At 38.1% G+C, this 10,573-nt stretch overlaps 2 protein-coding genes across 3 annotated transcripts in view; one reads left to right on the top strand and one right to left on the bottom strand.

The window, feature by feature from the left end:
* The window catches only part of smad9 (SMAD family member 9), a 937,424-nt gene that overhangs the window by 544,871 nt on the left and 381,980 nt on the right, over window positions 1-10,573 (top strand). The gene's annotated exons all lie outside the window — the stretch shown is intronic.
* frem2a (FRAS1 related extracellular matrix 2a) overlaps window positions 1-10,573 on the bottom strand; it is a 97,279-nt gene that overhangs the window by 12,448 nt on the left and 74,258 nt on the right. The window contains exons 9-15 of the mRNA XM_037687952.1: window positions 9,861-10,058; window positions 9,456-9,620; window positions 8,858-9,040; window positions 6,985-7,115; window positions 3,965-4,123; window positions 2,885-3,188; window positions 1,077-1,208 (exon numbers count right to left, since the gene is read on the bottom strand). Coding sequence (XP_037543880.1) covers window positions 1,077-1,208; window positions 2,885-3,188; window positions 3,965-4,123; window positions 6,985-7,115; window positions 8,858-9,040; window positions 9,456-9,620; window positions 9,861-10,058 — 1,272 coding nt within the window. The remainder of the gene's footprint in view (window positions 1-1,076; window positions 1,209-2,884; window positions 3,189-3,964; window positions 4,124-6,984; window positions 7,116-8,857; window positions 9,041-9,455; window positions 9,621-9,860; window positions 10,059-10,573) is intronic.

Raw genomic sequence — 10,573 nt, 5'->3', positions numbered from 1 at the left:
ACAGAGTGACACAAAAACCTAACTGACAGACGTGATTCGTGACAGATAATTCATATTTACTGATGTAGAGTTTGGTGGAAAAGCTAAACTATCCATCCATCCATCCATCCATCCATCCATTCATCCATCCATCATTTTACACGCAACTACATCTCTGTGTCATGGAGGTCATTGGTGCCCATATCCGTCAGTTACTGTGTGAGAGGTGGGGGACACCCTGGACAGGTCTCCAGTCCATCACATGGACAAATAGAGACAAACGAGACAAACAACCATTCGCTCTCTCACTCACACCTAGGGACAATTTAGAGTTACAAATTAGCACTACATGCATGTTTTTGGCCATAAACTATAATTATTATAAATAATAAACCTCACTAGAGTTTATTCTGATTGGACTGATGGCTAGTCGGAGAAGGGCCAAGACCAAAAACAATTGCTGTCATTTTCAAATTATTCCATTTTACGAACATGTCATAGTGGTTCGTTTAAATGCTCTTTAAAAAAACGTTCCCCCTCATTCATTTACCGGTATGTGTTACATTATTATTCAGGCAGAAACATTATAATACGCTGCTTCAAAAATGCTACAGCTAGCTCCTGCTGTTGATACAGTATTTGTGTTGGCAAGAAAAAAAAACAGAATTTCTTGTAAATAACTGTGTAATCAAAACTGACAAAAATGTTTCTACAAGCTTTCCAGATGAGGGTTTACACAAAATGCTAGGAGCTTTTTGACTTTAGAGTTAAAATCAGTCATTTACTTCGGTTTGGTCCTGCATGAACGAGCCGTTACCTCATCAATCTGGTCAGAGCTAATCAATATTTCTCCAATCTAAGGTGGTTTAAAGAGCTATATTTAAAATCAGTTGTTTATGAACTTTCCACAGAATCCCACTTCAGAGTATAGAGTAGTGGCAGTGCTGCAGATATTCTTTTGCTGAGTTTCACACAGGCTGGAAGGATCAATATTCTGGCCGTCATGCTCCCAAGGACCAGTAAATGTGAATATTGCACACACTACATTACACTTCACCTCATCTGTGCAAGGAGCCCTGCCTCCAGCTCCAACCTACCATCAATGTGAGGCATGGCGACGGTCACTTTGATGAGGTTAGGCTGTTTTGGGTCATCTGCTCCGGTGTAGCGTAGCTTGGCAGAGAAAGGCTCAGCACCAACAGTTCCCATCTTACGTGGCTGGCACATCCCTTTTAGTGACAGAAAGATTAAGTAAATTAAACATAAATGCAGATTAAGAGATCTTAAAGAAAAAAAGATAATCTTTTATGCTCCTACACTTAAGGTCGTTAAACCCACGTTTGCTTATTTTTACATAAGTAGCATAATACATTTTTCACATATTCATTACTGAGCAAAGTAGCAATTTTCACATTTGTTGGAATAATTTGTGACCACCCAGCGAGAGCATGTCTGAACCTGTTGCTGTCTGGATGTGTAGGTGGAATGAGTGCAGCAGAAGTGATTGCATAGCAACAGCAAAAAAAGCTAGTTTTTCTTTCATTCAGAGAAAAGAATGATAGTTCTGACCCATTCTCAAAAACACAGCGTGTAGCAGCATTGAATGATTTACTGAGGCTGATGTAAGAGGTGAACATGGTGCAAGTGCCATTTGCCTAATCTTATAAAACACAATGCATATTTGAATGTTAAATGTCGTGCAAAATTAGATCAATCCTTCAGCAATAATGGTGCAGAAGAGATGTATAAACCCATAAAAATGCTCTTCATTTCTTCATATGAGTCAAACTTAAAAAATCACCATGACTGAAAACCTAAAACAAAATCTTCACATGAACCCTCATGTGGACAAGTCATTTAATCAACGTTCATGCTCAATAATCCAGGGCATGAACTTTGATGTTTTGAACCACTTTGACTATGGCTGTCTCAGAGGAATCGACCGGGGAGAGGGCGGACTCCAGAAACCATCTTATCACCATCAAACTGGATGGTCCACTATGTGAGTTAGCCACTTATGGGACTGAGTTTGTTGTGGCTCCTTGGACTGAGGAAGTCCTTAGGATGAAGGAAAATGTATCAACAAAAAAAGAAACCGTCCAGAGGACCTGACTTAACTTTGTTGGACAAGTCAATTAATTTAATTTGAAAATGAGACATTAAGATGGGATTAGATATTATATTTATGGTGAAACATTGCACTGCATGAACTATGAGGGTACAAACACGTACAAGGTCTAGCATTTCTTTTAAATTTAGAATCAGGTGTTTAAAATAAATTGGGCGACAAACAAAACACACTGTTACATTATTTAAATAAATGAAAATTAACATTTGATCTTGACAGCACTTTAATTGAAAAACAAACTACATTTTTGAACTAAGAGAAGCTTTTGTATGCAGAAACGAAACACACTAAAAACAATACATAAATTTATTATTGGAAAAATGTGGTGGAGGAATCTTGTGTGTTGACTTCGGGGGTAGCACAGACTGTTCTTATTGATGGAAAAATAATAATTTAGAAGAAAAACACAAGACATGAATCATAGTCGCTGACCAAAGAATGGTGAAGGAAGAAAAACTTTTTTTTTTACTTGTTAATGGATTTGTAATAGTCCTGGCATAAATCCTTAAGAAATCTTTTATGAGACACTTTGATGACAATATGGAAGACCAATGATCTAAATAGATCTAAATAAATCTTTCTGGGCCAAAAGCCTGCAAATAAAATGTGTTTTGTGCAGCACTGTAGGTTCATTGGTTCAGATTTCTTGAAGATTCATGGCGTTTGAAGAACAAGGCCCTTCCCTGATGCAACATGGGACCAAATCCCAGTCAAGTCTTTCTCTCTGGAGAAATAAAAAATGCACAAGACAGGATTCGTTCATTGTTCGGTTCCTACCTCTCTCCCGGCTGATCGTGACAATGGGACTGCTGAGCTCCAAACCCTCATCCCCGTTGGAATTAACAGCCCGCGCAACACACTGAACCCTTGAGCCTGCCTGGAAGTAGACCGAGTCCAACGTGATCATCTTGGAGGAAGTGAAGAACGTGTCAAAGTCCACCTCCGTCATGCGACTGGTAACGCCGTCGGGGCCAGCCGGGGCACTGATGAGCCAGCGGTAGCGGGTCAAGGTGTTGCTGATGTGCTCACTGACACAAATAGAGCCTGTCTTGTCATAGTCTGGGTATTTTGTGTCGCAAGCCTGGAGAAATGATAGGGAGCACAGCAGGAGTGGGTGGGCAAGCAGCGACCGCAGAGTCGAGAAAGATAAAGCAGATGCTGAAGGACAGATGGAGGTCCAATATGAGGATTTACCACATAGCTCTTGTCAGTAAAACCCAAATGTCTCAGTATGTACAGTAATATTCTCATAGTTGAGTGCTTCCAATTAGGTTTTAGATAATTATCATGTGGAGATGATGATTGGTAAGGGAGAAATGTAAATAGATTCTGTGGATTTGCCTTTAAGCCTTTTGACACTAAGCCTTCTGGTGCAGCGCAACACTTTATTGGACACGACTACTTCATTTCATCTCCTTGGGGAACCTCCCATGCCGCTGACCACACTGCAGCAAAATAAACACATACATACACACACAGCAGCCACCTGAGGATCAAATGACTTTACACATCACAAGAATCCATTCAGGTGTCTCTCTGAGCCAGTTTTCAAGAGGGGAGGTTATTCTCCTGTGGATAAGGACCTGAAGGCAGGCCTACTAAAGTGTGTGATGTGTCTTTTAATGACAGAAAGGTCAGAGCATGGAGGAGTTCAACCTGGGATGAAGTAAAGAAAGAAAGAAAGAAAGCATTTTGATTCTGCTTTGCTCTCCTCCTTCATTACAGGACAAACTAATCAAATCTGACTGTTTGGCGTCGAGAAAAATGCCAGTTTTTCTGTTCTGTTTTCATTGAGTGAACAGCTGAATCATGTTTCAGATCCACATAAGTGATTTTGATCAATAATGCTAGGCTCACTGTGACACAGATGACTGGGTAGCCGGCTGGTGGATGGAGGTTGTCCGACGTCCTGGCAGCATCATCGTAATGGAGCAACGACACAACATGAGGCAGGGACGGGAAGGTGACGTCAGACATGCCATTGGACTCCTCGATGTAAACTATGACCTTAGTCACCTGTTCCAATTAGAGTTATAAAATGAAATACCATCAGTAAAACTTATTAATCAAATTCAAGTCCCAAATCATTCCAAGTATTTTCTTGTCCTGCACACTGTTTTGTATTTATGCCTCTTCATCAGGTTTTCTTTACGTTCCTACATTAAAGAACTAGCATTCCTTTAAGCCATTCCAACTTAAAACAATGTTAAGAGAAATGATGCACAGCATCATGAGATGTCATGCTAAGACATTGTGTTGTGACTGACTCTCAGCTAGAGTCTTATCAAATATTAACTCCAAATCTTATATCAAAACGACCGGCTCGGCCCTGTGATGTGTGCTATTACTTTAACTGGCATTTAGAGTTACCATGGCGACATAATATGCAAACAAAGACGCCATTTTTCTCATTGATAAAGCCTGACAGAACTCTTCACAGCCTCTGATGGCCACAGTGGGGGTCACATGACCTAGAGTGGAGGGGTCTCTGAGCAAACTAATAAACCTTTGGAGCCATTTTGGTTCAAGATGGCTGCCACAGCAGTAAACACAAAATTAACTATAACTCAGTCATTCTTTGAGATATTCAGATGAAATTTGGTATGGTCATAGCTGAGAGTGAGCTGTTTATATTCCTAATGCAAATTAAAATTCCAAGATGGTCGCCTTAGCTAAATAGGAAAAAATATGATAACTCCACTATTTTAAAATATATTGAGCTGAAATTTCGTGTTATGGTACCTGACAGCAATGCTCAATGTATTCTGAATTCAAATCTAAAAATTCAAGATGGCCACAAAAGCTAATTTCAAATATAACTCATGTATTTTTAGAGCTGTTCAGCTGAAATTTGCTTTACTGGCTGCTGAGAAAAAACCCTAATACATTATGATTGCAAATCAAAAATCCAAGATGTCTGCCACAGCCAAATAGGAAAAAACTACAAATCAGCCATTTTCAGAGATATTAATCTTAAATTTGGCGTGGCGGTAGCTGAGAGCAATGCCCAATAAATGCTAAATTCAAATAAAAGTATCCAAGACGGCCACCAAATTTAAATTTAAATGTATTTAACTCAGCTATTTTTACACATAGAGCTGAAATTTGGTGAGGTTATAGTTGAAAATGTTCCACATATTAAATACAAATCAAATATCTGAGATGGCCACCATAGCTTAAGAAAAAACAACTGTAACCCATCAATTGTTTTTGCCATATTGAGCTGAAATTTGATGTACTTGTAGCTGAGAGTGAAACCAGTGTTGTAGTCAAGACCACCTAAACCGAGACCAAGTCGAGACCAAGACCTCAAGTCTTGGAGCTCAATCTTTTCACAGATGATCTGTCTTATACTATACTGTCATGACAAAGTGACAGTTTTAACAAATATGTAAAAAACATGTAATTTTTATAAAAATATGTTTTATAAAAGTTACATATTGCAACTTGAAATTTGTTTTTGAATGAATGTATCAGCTTTTATAAATTTTCAAAGCTACATAACAAAGAAATCAGACATTCAGTGGTTTTTGCACAATAATTTTCATGTCATGTGACCCACTGACACAAAACTTGTATTACACTCTATTGGACCTGACAAACAAGGCACACTCATTTATTTCTCATTTGAAAGTATTTTCTAATTTTACATGTTTTATTTGTTCAAAAATCATGTTTTTTCTTCTTCTCAATAACTAATTAGAAAATGAGAATAAATGATTGTGTCTTGTGTGTCAGGTCTATTAGATTAGTTTAACAATTTTATGTCAGTGGGTCAAATGATGTAAAACATTATTTTTTTGTTTCTGAAGAGTGTTTGGTTTGGTAATTTGTTGACGGTCCCCAAGCGAACCGTTACATCTCGGAGGAGGGGGAGACTGAGTGCAGCTGACCGAAATCAGACTGTCTGCTTCGGATCGAACGAGAGGAACACACCGCTGATGCCACGGAGCTTGAATGTCCAACGTCCAATATAAAACTAACTTCACCGCGGTAGAGAATTGAGGCTGTAGCAGAATACAAACAGTTCAGAAACAATTTGAAATGAGAAAAAAAGGTATTTATTAACTGATTAAGTCGTGTTTTAGACTGCTTATTGCTAGAAAATCTATTCTCACACAAAGTGCAGTTGTGACTGGTTCTTAAGGAGGCTTTACAGCAGATAGCAACTCCCCTCTCTTCCAGGTACTGTGTACCAACACAGAATTTGTTTAGTGGTACGCAGAACTGGATGTTACTGGCTTACTTTCACCCCTGGTTACGACGTTACGTTCTGTTGTCTGTATTGTTTTGTTGGTACAGAACCATGTGCGAGTGAAAGGGGGTGGGCGTGACAGCGGTAACAAAAACATGCATTTGGATCTGAATCAGTACAGTTTGCATCCAATAAAAGCAAAGATGTTAACAAATGAACTGGTCAATATTTTGGAAATTTAGTGATATTTCCACAGTTGTGGTCTTGACTGGTCTTGAAATAAAATCCCGAGTCCTCAATGTCCGAGACCGAGACAAGACCGAGACCAAATGCGGTCGAGTCCGAGACAAGACCAAGACCATCAAAAAGTGGTCTTGAGACCAGTCTCAAGACCAAAACCGGTCTAGAGTACTACAACAGTAAATGAAACCCGAACACATAATAATGTCACATCAAAAACTTAAAATGGCTGCAACATGGCAGTCCCCGTCAAAGTTTCTGCAGGAACATTCAAGAGTTGTGCTGCTGTCGTCTGTTCAGCACAGCCTTGAAAAAAGATCCATAATGGGCTGACTTGGAAATAACAGTTGTTTCTCTCAACATTTACACATACACACAGTTCATGCAAGTGTAAATAACAAGTATGATTATTATATGACGACAAAAGAAAAACATGTCTGACCTGAGTTTCTGCCACCATGTTTTCGTCAGGCTTAAGATGGAGCACAAACGCTTCCCTCATTTCTCTGACTCCATCAAATAGCACCTCCACCTCCACGACATGCTGCTTATCCCCCTGTTTAAACTCAATATCTGGAAATGCAAAAAAACACTATTAGACGCAGCTGATGAATTAATTCAGCAACACAAAACCATCAATAATGAAAGTTCAAATATAAACCACTGAGCTGATTTTACATTGATACTTTATGAGTTAACAAACAGCAGCTATCATCAAAGCTAAGTTTCTCTTTTTTATCTTAAATTTACAGAAGCAGGAGATGCTAGTAAAGTAAGACAGATTTACATTTTATTAGCCCAAATATATATCATTATTTGCATAATGCCAGAGGTGGTCCATCCCTTTACAAGGTAAGTACCAGATCTTTGCATAAGAAATGTGCTGCTGAGAGATAATATGGTGCAAAATGATAAATTCACTGTGTGATTCAAAACTGCTGGGAAATGTTAATGCTGGGTACACACGGTGTTGTATAATTTAAAAAGGCTAAATGTATTCATCCAAATATTTTAAGTCTTGATTGATCTAATAAGAAGGTCCACTGCTCTAAAAGCTGAATGGTAAGGCAGCAATATTTTTTTTTTGATGTGCAAAGAAAGAAGAATGGTAAAACTCTATTAAAATTGCACAACCTTTCAAAAAGAGTTCAGCAGAAATTTATTTTTTTCAATTTGGGATGAAATTAGAAATTAACAATACTTGCCAAATGTATCCCCATGGTCATTCTCATTACTTTCTGAGTCATCCTTGTTTAACAGTGGTCAAAAAAATCTCTTATTGGTCCTTGCAGTTTTATAACAGGAAACATTTATAGGAGGGATATCTGGGTGAAAATTATTCTGTAGGGGTGCTGTATGATAATAACTTGATGAGATGTTTTCTTTTTTTTTTCTGTCTCATTGCTATATTTACTTCCTGCAGGTTTTTGTGTTTGTATCACTTTATACATGATGTAGTGTAGATGGGCATTTTTTCTCATTTCCAAAAAAACTTATATTTTCACATCAATTGGTACAATTTGAGCAGAAATATGATTTGCTCTGACCTGATTGGTTACTTTGCTGTCAAAAGACAAGCCCTTTTGATTTAATGATTTAAAACTGTATTGCAGCAGTTTTATTTTTTATTGTTTGCATTTTTTAAACACCAATACATGTACAAAAACAGTACACATGAAGTGAATATAAAAAAAACGACATGTTCTTTTTTTTAACTACTTCTTTATGATTTGTGTTATTTTATCTAATCCATCCACCCATCCATCCGTTCGTCCATCTGTCCATCCATTATCTTTACCCACTTCTTCCTTTCTGGGTCGCATGGGGTTTACTGGTACCCATATCCAGCAGTCACTGTGTGAGAGGTGGGGGACACCCTGGACAGGTCTCCAGTCCATCACAGGGACACATAGAGACAAACAATCATTCACTCTCTCACTCACACCTAGGGTCAATTTAGAGTTATCAATCAGCCTAACATGCATGTTTTTGGTCTGTGGGAGGAAACTGGAGTACCTGGAGAAAATCCATGCATGCACGGAGAGAACATGCAAACTTAATCCAGAAAGGTCCCAGGCTGGGATTTGATCCAGCAACCTTTTCACTGAGAGGCAGCAGCTCTTGCACTGCAATCTGTTTCACTTGCTCAATTTTTTCCCCACTTATGCTCCTTTTAGCCTTCACTTTTTTTGATAACCTTATAGCTTTAATTATTGTTCTACTGAATTTAACATTGAGCTACTGATTAGCTAAAATTAGCATTTAGCTACTTTTGCATATTTTAGCACCTGGTTTGCTAATTGTGTCAGGTTTACCTTGAGACACAGGGTAGTAATCCTCTCCTGAGACAGCTGACCCATCTTTTGTGTGAACTCGAACCACCGACGCTTTTGATGTGTCTCCAACTCGAACCACTGGGATCCTCACGGTTGCAGTGGCGCCAGTTTCATTTGGTTCACTGATGCTGAACTTTGTTTCCAAAAAACGGATTATGGGTTCTAAAAAATAGGAAAAAAAAGAAAACAAATTTAATGCTGAAACTGTATGATCTGTATTAATCATTATAATTTAGAGATATTATGAAAACATATATCCTCTCTACTCATGGGCTGTTTCAGGCAAAACTTCCTAATCACTGAAATAAATATTAATCTGTGTCTCAGTCTGTATATTAAATGTCCCTCCACCTTTCTTGATTGAGAGGTGGAGGGACATTTAATATATATATAAAATATTATTATATTATACATATAGAAAATATTATTCTTAATAAGAATAAGAGGGTCGCGCTTTTTATAGTAGCAGCTTTGTGCACTCCGCCCATCTTTCAGACGTACATGACGTACATACATGTTCTCGTTGTATTCTTGGTGCAATGATAATAAAGTTTATTCTGATTCTGATTGGACTCACTGTCTGCGGTGTCCCTGATTATTACCACAGCCTCATTCAGAGAACCCACTGATGCACCAAACTGTGAGTCACTCTTTGGGTTCCCCAAGACAAGCCGCAGCTCCTCGCCGTCTTCGTACAGCTCGTCATCAATCAGTGACACAATACACGGCTTCTGCACCTCACCTGAAGTGGACAGAAACATGGTTGATAAAAAAATAAATAAACCTTTTTAATATTATATATATCCTTATAACATCATTTCATTTGGCAAATGCAATGCGAAAAATTACATAAACAAGACAAAACTGCAAAAACACAAAAGGGAGTTTTTATTTGATTTAAAAAAGCAAACTTTTTTTGACACACAGTACATTTTTTACAATTAACAGTAATTAAAAAAATTAAACCCTGTGTAATTTCTACCCGGTAAGAAACTGATGATGGATCCGTCGGTGTTGGGTCGCTCATCAAAGTCAGCAGCAACTTGTGCAGAGCCCTGACGGGTGTAACAGCGGACGGAGGATTTGTGTCGGACGTCACCACTGCGGTAAACTGTTGCTGTGATCGCACCATCACTTTCCTCTCCGGTGTAAACCGGTGCATGGAACTGGACCTTTGGCACTGTTGGTGAAATAAATAACTGTGTTTTAAATAATTATAATAAGATTTTCATTGTTGATATATAAACAACGCAGAGAATCGCAGTAGAAGTTCATTCAACTGAACAATGACTAGGCGCCTTCTAAAGTATTTTAATATTTAAAGAAACAAAATCTAGAAATACATTTTTGGGCAGGAAGTGTCTTCGGTTTATGGTGTGATGATTTATGATGATGTATAAGTTATAGACAGAAAGAAGCTGAAACCTCCATGCATCACACTGAATGATGGGAAGTCCTTCACTATGTATTTACAGTAATTTATATATAATAATATAATATATAGCCAAAAAATTCTTGATTCAATTTCTTTGTGATTTGGGGTGAGGGTTAAAATTGATTATTCAACGCATTTTGATGCAGACATGAATGATTCTGAATTCATTTAAAAAACTTATTTATCCATCCATCCATCCATCCATCCATCCATCCATCCATCCATCCATCCATCCATCCATCCATCCATCCATCCATCCA

This window comes from Nematolebias whitei, chromosome 14 (genome assembly GCF_014905685.2).
Source record: "Nematolebias whitei isolate Nwh7 chromosome 14, NemWhi1, whole genome shotgun sequence".
Taxonomy (NCBI): Eukaryota; Metazoa; Chordata; class Actinopteri; order Cyprinodontiformes; family Rivulidae; genus Nematolebias; species Nematolebias whitei.
This window is presented reverse-complemented; position numbering and strand designations above follow the sequence as displayed.